The 23,289-nt window shown below is 56.1% G+C and overlaps 1 protein-coding gene across 28 annotated transcripts in view; it reads right to left on the reverse strand.

The window, feature by feature from the left end:
- The window catches only part of Cacna1g (calcium voltage-gated channel subunit alpha1 G), a 63,816-nt gene that overhangs the window by 2,411 nt on the left and 38,116 nt on the right, over window positions 1-23,289 (reverse strand). For 4 of the 28 annotated variants that reach the window (XM_027924670.2, XM_027924658.2, XM_027924669.2 and 1 more), the window contains 17 exons: window positions 23,085-23,185; window positions 22,782-22,905; window positions 20,976-21,044; window positions 20,644-20,828; window positions 19,243-19,369; window positions 17,531-17,656; window positions 16,497-16,586; window positions 15,641-15,854; window positions 8,569-8,720; window positions 7,726-7,835; window positions 6,882-7,015; window positions 6,552-6,622; window positions 6,341-6,419; window positions 6,124-6,245; window positions 5,416-5,769; window positions 1,117-1,294; window positions 634-803 (listed from right to left, as the gene is read on the reverse strand). In XM_027924670.2, the coding sequence (XP_027780471.2) occupies window positions 634-803; window positions 1,117-1,294; window positions 5,416-5,769; window positions 6,124-6,245; window positions 6,341-6,419; window positions 6,552-6,622; window positions 6,882-7,015; window positions 7,726-7,835; window positions 8,569-8,720; window positions 15,641-15,854; window positions 16,497-16,586; window positions 17,531-17,656; window positions 19,243-19,369; window positions 20,644-20,828; window positions 20,976-21,044; window positions 22,782-22,905; window positions 23,085-23,185 (2,406 nt within the window). Of the gene's footprint in view, window positions 1-633; window positions 804-1,116; window positions 1,295-2,711; window positions 2,847-4,587; window positions 4,732-5,415; window positions 5,770-6,123; window positions 6,246-6,340; window positions 6,420-6,551; window positions 6,623-6,881; window positions 7,016-7,725; window positions 7,836-8,568; window positions 8,721-13,506; window positions 13,561-15,640; window positions 15,855-16,496; window positions 16,587-17,530; window positions 17,657-19,242; window positions 19,370-20,643; window positions 20,829-20,975; window positions 21,045-22,781; window positions 22,906-23,084; window positions 23,186-23,289 lie in introns of all 28 variants that reach the window. The other 24 variants (XM_027924655.2, XM_027924668.2, XM_027924649.2 and 21 more) reach the window with 18 other exon arrangements.

Below are 23,289 nucleotides of genomic sequence, written 5' to 3' on the forward strand. Positions count from 1 at the left end.
TCTCCACAATTAGACGGTGAGCCCAGAGTGAGCACGTGCAGAATGGACAGGGACTGTGCCTGCTCCTCAAATGCATGGCACTGAGCAGATTCCTATGTGTCCACACTCATGTAGAAGGGCATACATGGGGCATGGGACATAGCCATGGTCACAGGCATGCTCACCTGGCTCCATTGCTCTCTGCCCTGTGCCCCTAGAGCGTGGATTCTGGGAGGTGCCCAAATGTGTCCCAGGCTTGGTGAAAAGTGAAGACACCTGAAACCTGCCTCATGCCCTTTAGCTCAGTCTGAAGTGTGAAGCACAGGGAGGCAGCTAGTGTGCAGAGGCGAGCCCTGAGATTTGGGTTCTATCTCCACTGGATATGTGTGGCCCTGGGAAGCCACGGCCTGCCCTGGTCTCCAGGCCTCCTCAGTGAAATGAGATAAAGTGCAAACTCCAGGAGTGTACAGGCTACTTCTGCTTTGCCCAGTACTGCATCCCTGTCCCCTAGGACTGAGTCTGGCACATCATTGGCAAATAATAAACGTTTACTGGAAGAATGAAAGTGTCAACCCTGGTTGTCACCAATAGCCTAGGATTTCCAGCATAGAGTCCAGTCCCCAGACCCAGGCCCAGCCCTCCACACCTGCTCACCTGGCGCCTGAGTGGCCTCTGAGCCAAAGGGGAGCGAGCCGGAGGGGGCAGTTTAGGGATGGTGCCCCAGGTGGGGGCGCTGTGAGGCTGGAGCAGATGAGGAGTATCTTTAGGAAGCTGCAGGATGTGGGTGGTGTCCGCTGGCTGGGAGTGGACAGATAAGACGGAGCCTGTGTGGGGAGGGAGCAGGGGAGAGGTGAGGAGGAGACAAGAGGAGAGAGGCGACCTCCCTTCTTCCTTTCCCTCCCCATCAGGGTCCCCCCATCAGGGTCTCCCCACCCAGACCCTCACCATCCTGGGTTGAAAGCCATTGCCCTCAGGCTGGGGCCTCCCCTGGGGCCTCCCTAGGTGACCCCTTCAGGCTGGGGGCTCCCAGGTAGGAGAGACCTCTTGCTGCCTTGATGGTCCTCCAGGTCAGGAATGGGCTTGGGCAAGGTTGGGGTCTCCCTGTGTGAGCCCAGCCATCCTTCCCAGCCCTGGTACCTGACTGGGCTTTGGGAAGCCCCCAGCCCCTGTGTCCCGGGGACCCCTCAGCAGCACTCCCGTCCCGGCACATGTAGCTGTCATTGGGCAGAGAGTGTGTCCGGCTGACCCCAGACTTCCGCACAGTTAGCAAGTTGGATCCCAGTGTGACAGGTACCTCCTCAGGTTGGGGCTCCATCTGGAATAGGAGCAGGTAGAGGAGTGAAAGAGAGGGTACTTGGTTTGGCACCTGAGGCAGACCTCGACCACAGAAACCAGCCCCCCGCCCCACCAGGCCCACTCCCCACTCCCCTCCCAGGATAAGGTGGTGATGGGCATGAGGGCAGGGTAGGGGGTGGGGGCAGGAGGGAGGGGGCAGACACATGATGAGCCCTCCATACAGGGAGGAAATGGTGGGGAAAGTTCCCAAAATGTGCACATGGCATAGCCTGCCCGCCTCCTGGTGGGGATGGCGGAGGAGTAAGGAGGTATCCAAGAAGGAAGAGCAGCCCCCAGCCCCCAGTCCTGCAGGTGATCCCAGAGGGCCTTCTAAAGACCCCACCTAGAGGCTCAGAGGGAGCTCTGGGGTCCACAGAGGATGGGTCTGAGCTGGGTTCAGATGGGTTAAATGACAGATGAATACTAGGGACACGTCATAGCCTGATATCCTGCCCCACTTTAACTACACAGACTCTGGAGGGTGAGGTGGGTGGCAAGGCCTGGAAAGTGTGGACTCAGTCCCTCCCTCAGTGGACAGACTGGGGTAGGAGTAGGTTTTGAGCATGTATTTCAAACATCCTTGGGCCTCAGCAGGAGGTGCCCAAGGTTTGCCTTTGGAAGTCTCTCCATCCCTCGTGACTCCCTTGCCCCTGGATCTCCAGTTCTCTGTTCTTGTTTTCATGTGGGCCTAGTCAGTCAACCACACAGCCCCAGTAGGCTGAAGATGGCTCTGGGCCTCAGGCCCCACTTCAGCCAGTCACCCTAGACCTCTGGGGACCCCCCAGCCTGTGGTTCAGGAGCTGTTCTGATAACCGGGAGGGAGAGGCTGGGAGGAGGGGGCTGCTCTAGTCAGAGGGGAAGAGAGAGCTGGGGAAGGGTGGAGAAATTATCAAAACACAAAGAACCCCCCCTCTGGGGTTTGGCGAGGACACAGGGACACACAGGGACAGTGACAAAGGAGACAGGAACAGCCCCCAGGTGAAGAAGGGCATGGTGGTAGCAGCAGAGATGTGGCTCTCACCCACTTTGCAGTGGTGACTGTCTCATGTTGGGGGAGGTGGAAGCGGGTGCAGGGAGGGGAGGGCTGGCCTGCACAGGGGCTCCAAATACAGAGGCTGGCTCTGAGGCCACTTCTGTTTTGGGCTGTGATGTTCCTGAAGTAACCCTTTCACAACTGCTGCCCCATGCCCCTCTGGGCAAGGCCTCAATTTCATCTTATCTAATTTCCTTGCCCCAGCGAGGGATCTAAAAGGCCTCATGCCAGCAAAGGCTGGGGCACAGAGCGCCTGCAGGTCGACTGGTCTGGGTGGGGCCTGGTGGCACAGTGAGCAGAGGATCTGGAGCCCTGCAGCCAGCCCAGCCCCAGCCGGGGGAGCGCGAGGGGTGTGTGCATGTACATTGCTCTCCGGGGCAATAAGTAAGAGTATGTGAGTGTCATCAGGCAAAGAGTCATCCGTCAGAGCTAGAGAGCAGGACGGTTCAGACACAATCTCTGACGTCAGAGACAGAGCCTCCATCTCAGCTAGAGGGATCTAGACAGGAGAGAGATGATCAGGCATGAGAAACCAGACGGCGCACGCTCTGCACACTCTGAGCCCCCACTTCCCTATTCCACAAAGCAGCGGGAGCCAACCCTTCTCACTTCCCACCCCTTTCCCAAATAAATGGACAGCGCCTCCCCTCACCCACTTCAGTCCCCTGCTCGGATCAGAGAGGCTGCACAGGCACCAAAGAGCTGGAGCAAACACCGACAAAGCCAAGAGACACGGAAACACGTTCCAAAGACACCCCAGGCACCTGAGCAGCCCCCTCCCACGCTGCCACCACCCAGAGAGGGAGCAGGGAGGAGCAAGGGCTTCGACTCTTATAAAGACGATACCAAAAAAAAAAAAAAAAAAAAAGAAAGAAAGAAAGAAAAAAAATATGAAGAAAGGCCAGCAAAGCCTGTCTCCTCTCCGTACAGACAGAGCGGCGTGGGGGGCACTGGGGACAATGCTGCCAATCTGACGGCTGTTTTCTGCCTATTCTCTTTGCATCCAAAAGCCTGGCAGGACTTGGCTGCTCCCCTCGCAGGGCCCTCCTCCTCCTGCCTGCAGCCTACCCGCCCTCACCAACTTGGGTCTTGGGAGGTGCTCTCCAGGCCAGCCCGAAGCGGACATCCTTGGTGGGCTTGCCACACCATCTGGCTGGCTCAGCGGGGATCTGCAGGGAACCCCAGGGGCTACAGGATGCTGAGGGAGGGGTGGGGAGGATGGGCTGGCTGCCCTGCTCACCTTCCCATCAAAGCCCCTTCCCTTCCACCACCTCTCCTGTGAGCCTTCTTCAGGGTCGGAGGCCTGGGGAAGGGACTTACTTTTGCACTAATTATTCTAGGTCACTGCCAGGTCTGAGATGGAAGCTCAATAAGAGGCACGGGCGCTTACCATGTGACGATCATTTCTCTGGATCAGGCTTAAGGCTTCCTAGGAGCCTGCCTGCTGACCCTTCCACCTTGCAGAACTGTGGAGACTATACTCTACCTTCACTTGACACTTGCCTTCTTGACCTGCTCCAGGTCTGGAGCCCCTGATGTGGGGTGGGGGATGGTGGGACCTTTGGCCAAGGGGAGGAGAGGAGGGTGGGAAGGGCCCAAAAGCAGAAGACCAGGATGAGATGGACTTAGGAGAGAAGTGCTTGTGGCAGAGTGGGAAGGGGCTGGGCTCAGGGAGAAAGCCACCTCCTATTTCATGTCAAGGTCCCAGCCTCCACCTCCATTCTCTCAGCCCAGAAATCACTCGCTACTGACATCACTAATGAGGCCGAATGTGCTTCACAGCTTAAAAGCCACCGAAGGACTGGGGGTGGGTACTGGACACAAGAGAAGAAATAGACCTTGGCTTAGGATATGTCCCCTGTGGGTTCCCTGGTCACCTGCACTATCCCAGAGGTCCTTCTCACCTAGGCCTAGCACCTTGGTCCCCCGACCCCTAAGGTCCCTCTTCGCTTCAAAATTCTTACTTAAAAAGCTCCTCTCCGGGCCCATCCACCTATCTTTCTCCCTTGGAAGGGTAACCTCAGCCTCGTACCTTCCAAGGCTACTCCAGAGCTTGCTCTCAGCCTGGAAGCACCCCTGACTGCTGCCTGCCAGGACTGACAGTCCACTGAGGCCCCAGTGGCTGCTCTTTTCCCAGCTATCCAGTGGGCAGGCAACACCCCAGCCGCCCCAGAAGCACAGCACAGCATGGCACAGCTTGGCACAGTCAGGGGAGGGGGCACAGCACAGGGCACAGTAACCTGTGGGTCGGAGCCGCCCGGACTGGGGACGGAAGGGAAGGCAGAGGGCTGGCCCCCTGGGCCTGCCAGTTCGTCCATCAGCTTCAGCTCCCCTTCCAGGGAGCCCTGGATCAGCAGGGAGATGGTGTCAAACAGCTGTCTATCCTGGGAGGACCAGCCCAACAGGGGAGCCGGAGAGCCAGGGGAGCCGGGGTCAGAGGGCAGTGATGGGAAGTGTCAGTGGCAGGGCAGAGGGCACAGAGAGAGAGGAGGTGAGACCCACCGACAGGCACACACACGCACACACATGTGTACACACACACACACACACACACAGAGAGCAACAAAAAGGAAGGAAGAGGAGGGTGCAGAGAAGATGTGAGGGAGGAAGGAGAGAAGGGAGATGGCAGATGAGGGCCCAAGGGAAGGGGACAGGGAAAGAGAAGTGGAAGGGATGGAGATGGAAAGGAATCCGGCAGGTTAAAGCAGGAGTAGGAAAGAGGTTTGGCAGTCAGGCAAGGGTAAGAAAGAAACAGGAAGGAAACAGAAAACTTAGCCTTGAACCTAAGAGCCAGGAAGGGGAGGCCACACCAAGCTGAAGGAGATGATGAGCCGGCATAACTGGCTTTGCTGAGGGTGGCCCTGTGCGGCGAGTGAGGGCAGCCCTCTGTGGGGAGGGGCAGGTGGCTGCTGGCCCCTCTGTGTCCAGGTAGGAGAGGCAGAAGGATCTAGGAGGAGCTCTAGGGTCTGCTCGCCTCTCTGTTCACCACCCGCTGAGCCGTTGGCCGCCCTCCCTGCCCCTCTCCTGCCCCCTGCCCACCTGCTCTCTCAGGGGTGCTGTTGGCTCACCGTGGGGTGCTCGAGGGAAAAGTGGGAGGCTGCCCCGGCGTGGGCTGCAGTGTGTGGAACGCCGGGCTTGGGGCTGTCAGGGCTGTCAGCGCCCTCGACCCCAGGCCAGAGGAAGGGGCTGCTGAGTGGCGAGTGGGGCTGCGGGCTGAGGGTCTTCATCTCTAGCTCCAGCTCGGCCTCCAGCTCGGCCTCCTCCTTGGCCTCCTTGTTGCTCTCCTCCAAGTGCTTCATCAGCACAGCGATCACCACGTTGACCAGCACGAACTGGGCCGTGAGCACGAAGGACACAAAGTAGATGGGAGAGATGACCGTGTTGTAGCAGGTGGACTCCTGGTCACAGTCCCGGAGGGTGTCCTGGGGGAGGCAGGACAGAGGCGTGAGGCCAGGGAGGACAGTGGATGGAGCTGTCGCAGAAAACCAGGTCATCATTGTCACAGAGCATTGAAGGAGGAGAAGGAACGGGAGGAGGAGGGAGTGACGGTGTCCTGGGGACAGAAGAACATTAGATCTGCCTGGGGAAGTGTGAGTCAGAGCATGTCCTGGGGAGAGGGAGTTCCAGAGTGTTCTGGCAACGGGGGCGCAGGGGACAGAAGGGCTTTTATTCATGGCCAATTCATCTTCCTAAGGAATCTTGGCTCAAAAACTGGGGCTGCCTCCTTGGTGGCCCAGCCAGCCCTGAGAGGGGCCCTGATTTGGGTGGGCTCTCACCTTCATAATGCCATTCCAGTTGTCACCTGTGGAGACTCGGAAGAGGGTCAGGAAGGCCATGCCAAAGTTACGAAAGGTGGCATGCCGGCCCAGGCCCTCACAGGGGTGTGTCTCGTCACACTCTAGGGAAGGAGGGAAAGGGAAATGAGGCCCACATCGATCCGGGAGCCCCTTGATCTCCAGCCCTGGCTCCTCCACCCTCCCCAACCTGACTCACCCAGGTCTCCAAAGAGCTCCACACCCAGAGCTGCAAAGATGAAAAACAACAACATGAAGAGAAGTCCCAGATTCCCCACCTGGAAAAGAGGAAAAGAAATGGAGAAGGTGCCACTGGATCCCCCAGTCAGCGTCCCTCGGGTCCCGCCCCTTTGGAGGGCACTTCCTCCTCCCCAAGAGGACCCTTCCCGCCCATCCTGTCTCCCAGCTACCTGGGGCAGGGCCTGCATCACCGTGTCCAGCAGTGCCCGCATGCCCACGGCCATCTTCAGTAGCTTCAGCACTGCAGAACAGGAGAATGGCATGAGGGGTCCCTCTGGGTCTCTGGCCACACAGCTGGTGGAACCGGGGCCAGGGCTGGGGCAGGGGCTGGCAGGATGGCCAGCTTGTCCAGCCAGCCTGCCTTTGACCTTCCCCTTTTGCAGAGGCTGAGAGAAAGACCCCTGGGAACCCACAGCCATCCTCAAATCAGACCCTTGCTCTCTCCCTCTGGGCTGGTCACCCTGGGAAGGCAGGTGTGTGGCCAGACAGCCAGGACCAACCTCGGGCAATGCGCAGCACCCTCATGATCCGGATGATGGTGGGGTTGATAGGCAATGAGGCATTGACCTCGATCTCCTCCAGCGTGATGCCCATGATGGACAGCAGCACAATGGCCAGGTCCAGCTGGTTCCACCTGGAAAGCCCAGGACACAGCTCCCTGAGTGGGGGAAGGGGGATTGTGGGGGAAGGTGCAGTTGTGGCACCGGAAGTGAGGGCTGGAAAGGAGGGCAGAGTCAGCTGATCCAGCCTCCCATCCTGCAGAGAAGGGGCACAGCTTTATCTAAGGCCACACTGTCAGCTGGAGGCACAGGGAGGGCTAGACTCTAGCTCCAGGGCCTCCGCTTTTCATTTTCATTCATCTGCCTTTTTTTTTTTTTTTAATTTATCACTTATATGGCATTAACTCTATGCCAAGCACTGTTTAAAGGACTTTGTAAACAAGAATTCCGAATCTTACCACTCTGGTGTGGATATTATTATTATTTGCCATTTAAAGATAAGAAAACGGAGGCACAGACAGATTAAGTAACTTACCCAATATTACCAGCTACTAAGTGGAGGAACTAGGATTAGAATCCAGTCCAGGCAATCTGTCTCCAGACTCTGTACCCTTAGGCCCCAGGTGAGGGCACCTTGATTTCTAGTTGCCAATGACTTCTAGGCCTTGTCTTGTCTTCCCATGTCCCAGGCCCTGGATACTCCCCATCACCACCAGTCCCAGGGTGGGGACTGGACCCCAGGACTTAAGAAGGGTCTCCAGGCACTAAACCTGAGTATTTTCCCAGAAGACACATTCCTACCCACAACCTTCAAAGTCTCCCAAACCTCTCTCCTCTCTGTTACCTGTCCTGGAAGAACCGACGGAAGCCAAAGGCCACAAGTTTGAAAACAGATTCCAAGACGAAGATGACAGTGAAGATGTAGTTGCAGATCTTCAGAGCCTCATCCAGGATCTGGTAGGGAAGGAGCAAGATGTAGGGTTTCCTTAGGCCCAGGGCCGATATTGGGAGACAGAGTGACTAGGAGACAAGGTGAGGCTAAGGGGACCTATCTTCCCTGTTTCCGCCATGATGGCCAACCACTAGCCACCACCACCCCAGGAAAGAGTAGGGTCCTCATTCACACGAATGATTCAAATATTGTGCTAAAGAATCTCTCTTCTTGAGAGGTGAAGAGAAGACCATATGCAACATGCCAGAAGACACACAATGCTAGACCAGATGGGCCTTGTGCACACTGATTCAAGCTCCTTGCTGTACAGATGGGGAAGCTGAGGGCTGGTGGGCAGCTGATGGAGGACGACTGGAGAAGTGGCAAGATCACAGGTAAGTTTTGGATCTGGTCATCCACTAGCATCTAACTGTAGAGGGCAGGCACCAGTCTTCATTTTTCACCCTCAAAGGACCAGAGTCCAGCACATACTAGACGGTCAATAAAAATTGGCTGGAGAAGAAACCAGGCCCTCCACTTCTTAGCTGTTACACCAACTAACTCCTTGGAGCCTCTATGTCCTCATCTATAAAACAAAGATGATGCCCACCTACAAAGGTTACTGCAAGGGGAAGAACCCATATTGTGTGACCTGCACTTACCTGACACAGAGATGCCCTGGCTCAGGCTGTGCTGGCCTCAGCTGAGGGTCCCAAGGCTGCAGGTGGGGGGCAATGGCTGGACACTCCCTCTTACCTGGGGCTGCTGGTAATGTTCCATGGCCATGGTGACCACATTCAGCCCGATGACACCTGTGATGAAGAGGTCCAGGTAGTGGCTGGTGCACAAGTGGTGGACAAGAAGCCGGAAGCGGGAGTAGTCGGAATAGTAGGGTTTGCACTGGGCTTCTACAGGGCGGGGAGAAGAGCAGAGCGAGCATCAGGCCCCTGCCCCCTGCACCCCTCCACCCGCAGCCCCTCCCAGCTGCCAGCCTCTAATGCCAGAGCTGAAACATTCCAGTGTCATCAGCGTCCTTGCCCTCCCCTCATTGCCCCTGGGGAGGGCAGCTTTCTCAGCATGTCCCCCTCCAAGCATCTGTTCTACTGGCTACAGTCAGGGGCAGGACAGTTCGGAACATGCAGAGCTCCCCACCTACATTAGATACCAGGTGAGCCCTCCCAAAAGGCAGCCTCCAAAATCTACCGGCCCCTCAGAATGCCCTTGACTCAGTGTTTGCAGCGAGGTCAGGTCGTCAGATGAAGTACACCCAGTCTTACTGAGCTCAGAGGGAGCTCCAACAACAGGGGCCAAGGCTCTGGTGCCTTCTCCAAGCTCAGCCCCTACAGGAGCAGAGGAGATTACCCAGAGCTGGGATTTGCAGATCCAGCCGGAGATTGGAAATTGGACATCTTCTTGGCTGGCTGCACAGACCTACCATGGGGCTTCCAGGGAGCAGGGCCGAGGCCTCCCACACCCCCACAGGGGGAGAACCCAGGGGAGGCTGCAGGGCTCTGCTCCATCCCAGACTCAAGCTGGGGGGCCCTGATGGACTCACCCAGTTTCTAATGAGGCAGTGCTCAACCTGCCCTGGGTGTTGGGGCAGCAAGAACCGCAGGCTAGGCTGGAAGCACTGTCTGAGATCTGTCACAGGCATAAGGTTTCTCTTGTAATTAGCAAACCACTTAGTTATAAAAATCACAGTGCCGGGTTAGCCTGCTAAGCAGGCAGAATAAAAATCTGGGGGCAGGAGACTGCAGAGGCCCCCTCCTCCAGGTGCAGAGGAAGGGCCAAGCCAAGTGGGGCACATGTTGTCGGGAGAGTGTCAACAGATTGGTCTCCTGGGAAGTTACACAGAAGGCAGAGACCCCCCACAGGGAAGCATGGGGCAACCTCAGGTCCCAGACAGCCCTTCCTCTCTCAGGAGGCCTCGGGCAGAAGCCAGCCAGCAAAGGCTGCAGCCTCTGAGGCCTGTGCCAGAGGCGGGCTGGCTCAGGGGCAGCAGGAAGCTTTGAGCCCAGGCCAGCTCAGATATAATTGTCCTTTCCCATGCAGAGGAACACTTAACAGAGAGGTAAACTGAGGCAGGGAGTGGCCTGGGGTGGGCTCCCACCAAAGGCCAAAGGAAGAAGAGTGCCCAGGAGTGGCATGTCCAGCCTCTTGGGATGCACAGCTCCAGGCCCACCCGGCCCCTCTCCGCATCGGACTTGAGGTGTGGATAACCAGGGGCAGAGAGACCCCAATAAGGGCCCGTGTGCCTTAGGGGTACATAAAGCCATCTTTCTGTTTTCAAAGAAGTACAAGCCAGTATGGCTTTGTTTGCTTAGGTGGCCTTCCTGACCCCCAAGAGTGTAGGGGTGGAGAGGCCTGGGGCAAGAGACACCGTGAGGCCACAGGTCATCCACACCCGATTGTGGAGGGTGGTCGGGCCAGCGGGGCCTCTTCCTTCCTTCCTTCCTTCAGTACCATGAGAACCAGAGGGCGCTAGTCGCCCCGCGTTGCCTTAGCAGCCGGAACTTTTTCTCTGCATTAATCTCCATAAATGCCGAGAGCACCCGATCCCATTATGCTAAAATATGAATGGAGAATTAACTAAAATGTTTGAATACAATTAGGTTAGAAAAAGTGACTCCTTATTAGCCCCATTATTAGCTAAGACAATGTGGAGGGGAGGCTGGAAGGGAGAGGCCCCTCGCTCCCCTCTTGCCCCAGCCTGACTGCATAGGCAGCCCCAGGCCTGCCACCAACTCCACCTTCCGGCCTTGCTCTAGGAGTCTAAGTGGTGGGTGGGCTTGGATTCAGCCAGGGACCCTCCAAAAGGCCCAGAATGGGGTATGGCTATTTGCTTATGGTGACAGGTTCCAGGCCCCCGGGGTATATATATGAATGCCCCTCCATCTTAGCTCTTCCCCAGACCAGCAGGTGCTGAGGTGGCCAGAAACTCCCCACTAGAGAGTTCCAAAGAGCACCAGGCCACTCTGACTGGTCCTCCCCAGGCAGCCCTCTTACTGCACAGAGGGAAAGAAGGAGCCCAGCAGAACGTGAGTCGCTCAGCATACTGAGGCACGAGCCAGCAGCACCCAAACTTCCAGCCAGAGTCATGGCCTCATCTCCCGGCCTCCCACCAGTAGGAGCTGCTTCAGGCAGAGAAAATACCAGAGTCCGACCATGGGGAGAAGGGTTCCAGTCAGAGGCAGGGACAGAGGAGGGTGGAGGAGGGGCTGCAAGGCTGTGAGTGACAGCAACCGGTACAGTGAGTTAGTAGGGGTCAATGGGAGCCCAAGGCACAGCCAGGGCAGAGGGTCTGCAAAGGACAGTGGCAGGAAGTAGGCGGAATGCAGGGGTGGCTGCAGGGATACAGGCCCCCACGGCAGAGGCCACGCCTCAGCGGCCATGGTTCCCAGCCAGCCTGGTGGAAGGAGCAGGTGAGTGGAGGTAGATGCTGCAGGTAAGGGGACAAGGAGCACAGTGCTAGTGCTGGTGTTGGAGGCTGAGTGGTCACTGGGGCTGGCCTGATCACCCAGCAGCCCCAGGCCCTTCCCTCCCTCCAGACCCAAGGATCTGGTCAGGTCCATTCCCCTGGTAATCAGATTCTTTCTTCTGCCTTTCCCATACAGAGGAACACTTAACAGAGAGGTAAACTGAGGCAGGGAGTAGCCTGGGGTGGGCTCCCACCAAAGGCCAAAGGAAGAAGAGTGCCTGGTCTGGTGGCCCCTCCTGCTGTGAGTAGCACCAGGGTCAGGTGGGGGTGATTCTAGCAGGGAGGTGACCGTGCACTTGTTTGATTCCCAGCACTCCAACTTTGTTGCAGTCACCCAAGTGGGTAAACATCAGTACCTGGGAGCTAATTAGAAATGCAGACCCCAGAACACTCTAGAAAGACTGCTGGGGTGCAGCCCAGGAATATGTGCTCACTCCAGGCGATTCTTCCGCATGCTGAAGTTTGAAAAACTGTGGTAGAGATACCACCGAACCGGGAAGAGGCTTATGACTATATGGTTCTCCCCATTTAGTATCTCTGGGTTCTCACGGTCAGGGAAAGTAATGCATATGCCAATCAAGAGCAGGGCAGAAGGTCTCCAGAATGGGGTACAGGGTGAGAATAACCAGAGTGTTTCCCAGGGAGTAGGCGAGCCATATCTTGGGGCTGTGAGTCTGCCTGTATTGATTCATGGGACAACCCCCTTGGAGAAGCCTCTGTGGGCCCTCCCTGTGCTAGGATGGTGTTTTGGGGTGAGCACAAATGTGTGAATACTTGATTTGATAGCCCAGGTAGAGACACGGGGAAAGCTGAAGATCACTTCTTCCTACCTTCCCTGCACCACTTAACACTTAGGGCTATGCAAAGCAGCCCGATGAAGAGCTCAGGGACCCCAGCAATTCAGACACAAACCAGCAGGAGACTTCTAAGCCTCCAGAGCTATGGTCTCCCAGTGCTGAACCACGAGAGCTCAGCATCACAGAGCAGGAGCTTCGGTTTGTTAAGGGCCCCGGGGATGACCTACGAAACAGAGGCTCAGAGGTACCCCCTGACCACAGATCAGGCAGTTCATCACTCCCAGACTAGCAGCTGCCTGAGTTAGGCAGTGGGTTAGAGTGGAGAACCATTGATTAATGGTTCCCAGACTGAAGTCCAAGCCCTCAGCAGCCTCAGAAGGCAGCCATGTGGGGCTCCTTCCCATCTTTTCAATATTTCTAAAGACTTTAAAGAAATCACATACTTGCCTATGTTAAGACCCCACAGACTAATTTAAAGGCAAAATAGTCTTTTTTTTTTTTTGCCATCTTTCAATGTGTAACCTTCTGCAGCTCAGAAGCTCTGATTAGCAATTAGATGTGCCTTTGATTAGTAAAAATGGTGAAACAAAGTCCTTATTGGAGTGCTCTGAACTTCAAAATGTGGGTCTGTTGGAGCATAAGAGGATGATAAGGGGGTAGTCATGGGAACTACCAGATAGAAACATTAGGGGGTTTGACAAGGCCCCGCAGTCCTGTCACAGACACTCTGATCCTCCAAATCCTCAACCTCCATCTGGGGACTTTCAAGAGGAGGATCAGGAGACCGAGGTACCAGGGGAGGACAGGTGGTACCCAGAATCCTTCCCAGAGACACAGTTCTTATGGATAAGGACTTGACTTACTCCAAAACCTTTAGCCCTTTGTGGAGAAGCTTGTGGCTAACCCAGGCCTTCGATTCCCAGGTTTTACTGTTTGTATCCATGACGTGGCCACTGTGATCACTTGACTATTAATGAGTCTCTTCAATTATTCATCATTACATTTTTAAAACAAATCCTTCCCCTCTCTGGTCCTCTCATCCTGCTCCCTTGGATCAAAGTCTCCCCTTCAGACAAAAGGAGATGGAAGAGATGTGCAGAGCAGGGAGGGGGCAGAGCGAGGAGGACAGTGGCAGGCTGGGGAGCTCAGCCTAGGAACCTTTGCAGGGGAGGGGGTCCTCCAAGAGCTAGAGGAGCTAGCGGTGCACCTGGCCCTCTTCATCTCCCACTCAGCTTAACACAGCCGTATGGGATGACTAAGGGATGATCAGGATGATGTAGACCTGGCACTTCAGCCCCTGCCCTCTTAGTGGCCCCAGGGACCCTCAGCCTGTCACCCCAGAGGATGAATCAATGAGCTATGGAGAGGGCGCAAAGAGCATGTTCCCACACTCATGAACCCACACCCCAGACGCAGTACCTGACGCAGCGCTGGCTGAGCTGCCGGAAGCAATTACATCGTCCAGCATTAGATCTAAAAGAACGAAACATGACATTGGTCATTGACTGGACCAGGTGTGCTGGGCAGGGCCCCTCAGCAGCTCGCTCCCCCTCAGCTCCAACCCTCACTCTGCCTATGAATGGGGTGCACTGAGCATGGGTAGCTGGGTCTGAATATCCAGCCCCAAACTTGGGGCACAGGGTACTTGAGGAAGACAAGCGATTCAGCCAGCTCACAGGGTCACAGGGGTGGGGAGCTCTGGGAGGCACAGGCAGCCTGCCATCGGAACAGATGTCCACTCCTACCGCACCATGGACTCAGCTGCACCTGAATATTACAGACCCCAGAAGGGGAGCCAGCTGGCCAGGCAGGGGCCACAAGTGCCTCCTGCTGAAAGAATTCCATCTGCCAATGCCCTGCTGAGACAGCCCACTGTAGGGGTGTGGGCAAATGGTGCTGGGGTGGGAGTGTGGTGCTGGGGACAGTACACCTGCTCAGCTTCAGATGGCACGGGGAAGCCGAGACCAAACCCCTACCCAGGAGCTAGGCAGGGCCTTGCCAGCTGCTGGATAGATATGAGACATGGAGAACTACACTGTCCTTGGCTACCCAGAGGCCAGTGCCCCTTCCAAGTCCTCCTAGGGCAATCCCTTCCCGCGGAGAGCACTGTCTCTGTCCACCCCATCACCCTCATTGGTTATTCCTACACTCTTTCTGCTCCTTCCAGGGTGGCAGGCAGCAGGAGATGAAGCCAAGGGCAGAGGGGCAACAGGAACATCTCAGCTCCTAACTCATTTGGTGGTACTCACATTTCCACACACCCAAGGGAAAACTCAGCATTGCACGCATCTCATCGGCGGAAGGAAGATGGTTTGTGAGAAAGTGGAGAGGAGGGGAAACCCACAGACCAAACAGGGAGAGACACACAGAGACAGACAAAGGCTTAGAAACCCACACAGAAAGACACGTGGAGAGACGTGGGCCGTGAGTGAGAGAGGCACTGAGATTATGAAGCACCAGACAGGCAGGAGCCCTGAAGACGTGGAGCCAGGTGCACACGCACCTGGAAACACCAGCAACCAAGTGGCTCATGCCAGCTGCTTCTCTCGCGTTCTTTCTGGACTCTGTGTGTCTTTTTGCTTAGTCTCAGCCTGCCCATGGCATTAGAGCACGAGGAGGGATGGCATGGGGCCTCACCCACTCCATTCAAGTGATGCTGGGGGCATAGGTGAAGGACTGAAGGGTTAGGGCCACAGATGAATTTAGATTTCATGCGACCTCAGGCCTTTTCTGAGCCAGAATGCTAATTTTCTTTGTTTTTTGGTACTGGGGATTGAACCCAGGGGCGCTTAACCACTGAGCCACATCCTCAGCCCTTCTTTTATATTTTATTTAGAGACATGGTCTCGCCGAGTTGCTTAGGGCCTAACTAAGTTTCTGAGGCTGGCTTTGAACTTGTGATCCTCCTGCCTTGGCCTCCCAAGTCTCTGGTATTATAGGTGTGCACTACTGCGCGGGCTCAGGGTGAGTTTCAGTTTTGTTTTTGTTTTTAGTTTGGAAGAAAACAAACAACCAACAATCAGGTTTTGTTGGAAATAAGGAGGGAGGGTGGGTCTGTGTTTCTCAGCTGTTGTCCCTTTGCAGTTTCTGCCAGTCCCTTGCTCAGCTGCTATAGGTAGTGGGCAGGCATGGGGTCACAGTGCTTGCTGGGCAGCCCTGGATGGACTGGGCTGGCATCTGGGCCATTCCCTGGGTTGCTGAATACTGGCACAGGGCAACGCAGCATCAGGTTCCCGTTCTCTGGGGCGCCTCTGAGAGTCGAGCTGAGAAGCCATGCGTCAACTCTCACCTGGCATCCTCTGGAAAGTATGAGGCTCGGATACCTAGGGAGCCCCCCCCCCCCCCCGCCCCGGCGGGGGAGAGGCAGCTCCCCTTCCCCACGGGGCTGACCCCGACTGCTTCATGCGGATTCTAAAGGCAGACATGCTACTGGGGCAAGGAGGTGAGGAGCGGGGTGGGAATATCTCCCTGCCCCGGACCCCAGCCCCCAGCTCCCGGCAGTCGCAAGGCCAAGGTCAAGCACGACCCAGAGAGATGTGGAAAGACTACCGACCGGCCATCTGCTTCTCCTTACTCCTTCTCTTTTTCTCCAGTCTCCTAAGACGCTTCTCCTCCCGCCGCCGCGCCTCCTCCTCCTCCTGGTGCTGCCGACACTTGTGGAAGTTCTCCACCACCACGCCCACAAACATGTTCAGGACAAAGAAGGCCACGATGAGCAGGAACGAGATGAAGTACAGCAGCATCCAGGGGTTGTGGTTCATGATAGGCTGGCGAGGAGCCGGAAAGACAGGTGGAGACATTAGCTCAACAGTGAACAGTCTCGGATGAGGGGTGGGAACTGTAGCAAAGGAGACCATATATTCCCCATCCATAAGCTGCTTCTTTGTTCCAACTGGCTCCTGTCTTGAGAGAATGCAATCTCAGTGTTCCTAACCTTTGGGCTTTTCCCTGGGTAGGTCAAATCTGGATTTTCATGTCAAATTCACCAATTTCTAAGTGTTTTCCACTAATTCCAAAAATTTTAAATGTGTTCGCAGGCTCTTAAAACCTGCTCCATGCCCAGATCTGGCCCACATGCCACCAGTTACAGCCCTTCTGTATGATGTAATACCTTTGTGTTTTTTAGGTACCGGGGATTGAACAGGGGCACTCTACCACTGACATATATCCACAGCCCTCTCCCCGCTTTTTTTGAGACAGGGTCTTGCAAGGCTGACCTCAAGCTTGTGATCCTCCTGCCTCAGCCTCCTTAGCCACTGGGATTACAGTGGGATTACTGTGCCTGGCGATGTGATACCTCTTTGATGGCATGTTCCTCTCCCTGTCTAGTGCCTACATCTCTGTGCTGTCGTAAAGCTCAGTCTGAATGACCTAAGCCCAAAGATGGCTCTTGTCCACCTCAGCCTTACCTGCTGGTCCACACCCACAGCATCCAGCCCGTCATACATGATGTCTACCCAACCATCCTTAGATGCCAGCACAAACAGGGACATCAGGGCCTGGAGGAGGGGATGAAGAGGAGAAAGAGACAGGCCTTTGAAATCTAGAATGTGTGGCTGAATCATCCCATCTGCCCCCAAAACGCCTCCTGGCAACAGCGTGGGGTATCCCAGCCCTTGAGAGGTTCAGCTGGGGTCACTCCAGGACTTAGGTGTGCCCTCAGTCCCAGGGCTCCATGGCTGGTTCAAAGCCATGAGAGATGAACACAGCCTCTGAGCCCAGCCAGGTAGGGTGAGACACCCTGGGACCCTTGGAATCCAAAAACAGTAGGGGCCTGAGAAACAAACCAGAAAAACTGAGTGAGCTACTTCATTGTCTACATTTCTTTTTTTTTTTTTTTTAGATGTATGGACCTTTATTTTATTCATTTATTTATATGTGGTGCTGGGAATTGAACCCAGTGCCTCACATGTGCTAGGCAAACACTCTGCCACTGAGCCACATCCTCAGCCCCCTACATTTCTTTTTCTGCAAACGTGGAGTGAAAAGGAATCATCTTAACAATATGTGGCCTAACCACGTGAGCAAATGTGCACCTCACATAGACTATTGGCCCCATGGAGATATGATTATGACCCCACTCACCAGATGATGAAACTGAGGCCTCAGAAGATCACTGACCTGACAGCCATGGTACCAGGACTCATACCTGTCCCCACCTCCACATGTCCTTTCTGCTCTGCCATGCAGCACTGTGACCCTGGGCAAGATCCTTACCCTCTCTGAGCTTCCATTTCTGTGTTCTTGGGGGGATAAGGCTTTGTGGGCTAACTCACTGGGGCGTTTGAGATGGACTGAGCTTTACGACCTGCTGGTGGTTAGACAGCCAGGGCCGCGCTCCCCGGGGCTGCTCACCTTCAATCAAGCCAACATGTCTCATCAACGTGGACTCGCGTCCCTGCCACTCCTCCCCCACCTCCCCACCTCTGATCCTGGGGCTCACCTGGCCCAAGTTGTCAAAGTTGTACTTGTGCCGGACCCACCGGTAACTGGCCTCGGCACAGTCAGATTTGTTGGTGATGTTCCTGGTGTCCTCCCCCTGGCACACGAAGAACTTCCCTTTGAAGAGCTACATACACACACACATGTCAGGGACAGAAAGAAGTGAGCTGTGACCCAAGAAGCCAGGACTCCCTGCCCCATCCCCACCCCAACCCTAGGGCCTACAGGCTCTGAGAACACCCTGGGGGTGCTCCACTCTAGGGTCAGTCAAGTCAATGTCCTTGATGGGAACTTCCCCACAGTCACCCCCTTTCTGTTCCTAGAGAGGGAAGACAGGGTAGAAGTGTGGGGGGGGGGCAGCCATTCCTTTTCTACCAAGGCTAAATCAGTGCTGCTCCAAACAGGGCCCCCATTAGCGTCACCTGAGAACATGCTAGAAATGCTCCCTCTTGGGGCCCCCCAGACGGACTGAATCAACCACACTGCTGGGGGCAGGGGCAGCAATCTTTCCCCCAGCTGCCTAGGTAATTCTGACACACACTCAGGTTTGAGGACCACAGAGCTAGGTGTTTTATTCTCATGGTAACAATGGTGGGGGGAGTAGGAATTATCAGCTCCACTTTACAGGTGAGAAAAACTGAGGCTCAGGGACATTAATGCACTCATATAACCAGAGGATGGCAGAAAAGGGGCTTGAACCCTGGTCTGTCTGGAAAGCTCACTCTCATTCCAGTGCAGACCACACCATGACTGCTTCGAGGGAAAGGGATTTGAGGGAAGGGAGGATCAGGAGCCTGAACCACCTGCTTGGGAAAGACCCTAGATCCACTGAAATGTCTCAGGAACGGGCTCAACAATGGTCGACTTTCCTAAGCCAAGGAGACTGCGAAGTGGGGAGGGGGGAGGCCACGGGGCTGTGTGGGGGTTGGAGGTCAGACAGAGAGGCTCAGTTTTGGCAAAGGCAGCCTGGTCCCTGGGGCTAGAGAATTTCTAGGAAACCAGGGAACAACCCTTCCCCAGGGCATAGTGGACATCCTAGGAAGCTAAAAAAGAAGGGAGGGGGGAGGGGGTGTTAGACACCCAGGAGCTCCTACGCTGCCCCAACAGCCAGCTGTCTACCCTGCAGCTGGAGTGGGGAACACTGGAAGACAAAGACAGGGCGGAGGGGCTCCCTGGTCCCCAGAGGTGTCTGATGGATCCTGCAGGCAGCTGTGGCTCTGTCTCCTCTGAAGCCAAGTTTCTCCCTGGGCCAGGAGCCAGGTTTCCCCAGCAGCCCCACTTCCTGCCTTGTCTGGGGTCTGCACCCGCCCGCCTGCCAGCACGCTGCTAACCTGGCCCAGCTGTCTGGGCCCTGGATCTCCAGGCCTGGCACGCAGCCCGCCCTGCTCAAGTGGGGAAGGAAGGGAGGAGATCCCGGAGTAGACCTGGGCCAGCCAGCATCTGCAAGCTGAAGTGCACCGGGAGCCAGGGACAGCAGCCTGCAGCTACCAGGGGGTTGAAGTCTCTCTGAGGCTGGGCCCCCTTTGGGGCCTTCTTCTAGGTTCTCAGTTTTCTGCAAAATGCCCAGGAACCGAGGGGCCCAAGGCCTAGGGCCTGGAGGTAAGGGTTCCTGTTTATTCCTTTTTGGAATAATGGTGGAAGCAACTTGAAACCCAGAACCCTGGGGCCAAGACAAGGGCACTCCTCAGGCTCTTGTAGACAGAGCCCGCATACCTGCACCCCCAGGATGCCAAAAATGATGAAGAAGGCACAACAGATGACCACGATGTTGCCAATGGGCTTCAGAGAGGACATTAGTGTTTCCACCACCAGCTTCAGGCCCTGGGCTCGGCTGATTACCCTGGGGAGAGGAGGGGCTGCAGTTAGAGGGGCTCCCAGGCTGGACACTCCCTTATCCCTTACCCTGTTAGGACTGTTCCCCACTCCCAACCTTGGCTCACGGTCCTGTCCTGGGCTCTGGTGGAGGGAAGAGTTCTGCTCCCGAGCTCACCGTGCAAAGTAGAGTCTTCTCTTCATGGGGCCCCTGCCCTGAGGACTCCCACCCGCCATCTCTCCAAACAGGTTGCAGACACCCCCGTGCCCATATTTCCACCTCCATTCCCAGGATGTCCAGTGTATATTCCCTGATCAGGCTGGGAGTGGGGAGGACTCGACTCGAGGGAGGAGTTCCACTCCCCAGGGATGCAGTGTGTTGTGGGGGGACCAGGACGCCAGCTCATAGAGGCAGGCAGGAAGGGAAAGAGAGGGGGAGGTGGGTTGTCACAGGAAAGCATCACCATTAAGTCAGTACCATCCCACAGGGGAAGGCTCCAAGCTGAAGAGCGGTGACTGCGGGACCAGGGAGGGCTTTGGGAGGGTAGACTGGCTGCCAGGAGAAGTGTTACCTGGGGGAGGGGGGGTGTGGGACCTCTGAGAGTCACAGAAGGTGGAGGAAGCCAGCAAGAGGAAGGGGCCACCTCAGGGGAAGGGGTAGAGCATCACCCCTGAGGGCACCACTTAAGGGAGAGCTTCAGCTGGAGGCCATAGGGGACCTGCCTATGGTTCCTCATAATGTGCCCCTTACAAGGGTGTAGTCATGACTCATCTTGTCACAGAAAGTGGCCCTGAGGAATATGTCACATTGGAGAAGAGAATAAAGAAAAGAATGGGTGTGTCTTGGAGGGAAATTACCAAGGAGATACACACACACACACACACACACACACACACACATTTCATATATATATATATGAAATGTGTGTATATATATTTTTTACTTATTTATTTAATTTTTGGGGGGTACCAGGGATTGAACACAAGGGCTCTGCCACTGAACTACATCCCCCGCCCTTTTTAAAATTAAAAAATTTTGAGACAAGGTCATGCTAAGTTGCTGAGCTGAACTTGTGATCCTCTTGCCTCAGCCTCTCAAATTGCTGGGATTACAGACATGTGCTACTGTGCCTGTCACCAAGGCCATAATTTGTTGTCTGGGGTGGGGTCACAGGAGGCAGGGCTTATGAGGTCTTTGGTCCCACTGCAGGGAGGGGGGGGGGTGCTGGTGGTTAGAAGTGTCCCTGAGGAGAATGCATTGCTAGAGAGGGGAGTGTGGAATCTTCGGGGGTGGGGGGTCACCTGAGCGGGCGCAGGGTCCGCAGCAGCCGCAGCACCCTCAGCATGCCCAGGATCTTGGTGCCGCTGTCAGAGACCATGGACACCAGGATGTCGATGACAGAGATGAGCACCAGCAGCCCATCGAGCACATTCCAGCTGCTGCGCAGATACGCCTGCTCCCCGAAGCACCAGCCCAGTGCCACCACCTGGGGACCGCCACCGTATCGCTGTTACCAGCCACCCTCCCTGCAGTCCCCAATCCTGCCCGCTACTGTGGCCAACCCTCCCACCCTCAGCTAGTTCCACTGTCTCCAAGGAACTAGAGGGCCCAAACCAATGCCCATCCCCGTCACCTTCACTGTCATTTCAGCCAGAAAGACCGCAGTGAAGATGTAATTGGAGAGGGTCAGGAAGATGCGTTCCTGCAACAGAGAGGGGGAGGCACCATGAACTCCCTTCCATGGACCAGGTCTGCTCTCTACACAGAAGCCAAAAAGTGCTTCAAACATTTGATGCAGAAAGATGACCCCACCCTCCCCAACAACACATCTCCCACACACTTCTGTCTGTCTCTCTCCCTCTTTTTCTCTCTTTCTCTCTTACACACAGACAATGCCAGGTCCTGGCCCTACTTGTAGCTCTGTAGACAGTCTCGCCCCTGCCCTTGAACAGATCTCCCCCGGCCACATAGCCCAGAAGGGAGTCTGTGCCACAGTTCTCTTATCCAAGTCCCAAATCCCAGGCCCTATTCTCCCATTCCTTCCTTTAAACTGGGGCAGGAGTCAACTTGATCTCTGACCCCTGCCTGCCATCCTATCCTTCTCACTTGCTTTCCTGCTGTGTGCCCTAGAAACAGAGCAGCAGACAAGCTGGGCACCTGGGTACAGACTGTGAATCCCCAGGAACCATATTAATGCTGGGCACGGGTCCCCCAGTGCCCTGGTGTTGCCCATGTCTGCCATGGTGTCTAAGGCCATTCCTGGTGGCCAAGAATGGGGTGCAAAGAGCTCAAGAGGCAGCGAGCAGTGGGAGCATGAGAGAGTGCAAAAGAGAGAAAGAAGGAAAGGAGAAGAGCAGGCAGTGACCCAGCGGGAGATGGAGGAGCTGAGCAGAAGGTGGGGAGACAGTGACCGGGAGCTCCGTGCAAGAGGCGGCCAAGGAGGGCGTATGACCAGCCCAGGAGGGGTTTCCCAGGGCTGGTTCTCCCTCGTCTACCTAGTCCAGGGCCCTAGGCCGGCCCCTCCATTCCTCAGGTTTCCTGCGTCCCCGTCCTGGCCTGACAGGGCCACCCTCATGGAAAACAGAAGCCCCAGCAGCCCTGAAACCCAAACAATGATGTGGGGGCAGCCAAGAGGGGAGGAAGGACCTCTGATGACCTCCAAGCAAGTGCAAAATGCTGTGAGGGGAAACAGGGCCACCCTCATCCCACCCTTGTAGGACCCAAATGGTTGCCGGAGGGGAGAGACTCTGATGCCAGGCAAGGGAGGATAATTCCCAGAACCAGCTGGGCTGGGCCCATCCCAAAGAAGGGAGGCCTAGGCAGGATGCCCAGCACTCGGGCCTCTCCTGTTCTCCTGAGAAGGACTGACAGGTTCACAGCCAAGCAGAAGTGACCAACATCCCCCCTCCAGCCCCGAAAACCTACGTGCTTGTGACCTGGCAGACCACAGGGAACAGAGTGCAGCTCCCCTGTCCTGCTCTGCATCACCCATGGCACAGACTGGGCAAGACCTCTCTCAGCAGTCACAGAGGAAACTGAGACCCTCGGTTGGAAGCAAGACCACTCATCCCACATAGGACAGTCTCAGTTTGGTCACCCCAACCCCGTGGGACGCACACACTTGTGCCTCCCAAGCCTCTGGCTCAGAACATGCTGTCTGTCATAGCCTAGGGTGTGGTGGAGCACCCAGCTGGGCAGTGTGCCAACAGAGGGGAAACTGAGGTAGGGGAGAAACACAGGAGGCACCCTAGGGGTAGGACCAGGAGCAAGGGCTGGAGTCCAAGAGACCCATGGAGAGTCCTAGCTCTCTCCCTCCGGGATGTGTGACCCTGGGCAGGCCGGTGGGCCTTGCCTCGTTCGCTTGTTTGCAGCGCTAACCCAGGAGGGGCCTGGCACCAAGCAGGACCCAACAGCCGTGTCTCCAGCTCTAGTGACTCACAGCGCTGTGGGGGTCGATTTTGGGGCGCTCCATGGCAATGGTGATGCAGTTGAGGAAGATGATGACGAGGACCACGTGGTCGAACATCTTGTGGGTGATGATCCGGTGACACAGGAGGCGGAACCTGCTCCAGAATAAAGGCCAAGGCTGAGGGGAGGAGGTGGCACCTGTAGCCCCCACCCCTGAGGGCTCTCCCAGTTGGAGGCCACCTCCCCAGGCCTTTCACTCATGCTCCCAAGGCAGGTGCGACTCCTAGGAGCCCTGGATAGCCCTGCAGGGGCTCCGCCAGAGCTCCCGACCTACCTCGACTGAGGAGGAAAGATGTAGGCAGACCAGGAGTCACGCTCACGGCAGCAGGCAGGGAGCCGGGCTCGGATCCAGGCTCGGATCCTCTCCCCTTTGCTCTGTGGAGGGGCACTGGAGCGTGAGCAGGAGCGGGCCTCCCAGGCCCCCCACTCCTCGGCAGCTCCAGGCCCCGCATCTGGTCCACCCTCCCCCACCTCTGCCC

This window comes from Marmota flaviventris, chromosome 17, assembly GCF_047511675.1.
Source record: "Marmota flaviventris isolate mMarFla1 chromosome 17, mMarFla1.hap1, whole genome shotgun sequence".
NCBI lineage: Eukaryota > Metazoa > Chordata > Mammalia > Rodentia > Sciuridae > Marmota > Marmota flaviventris.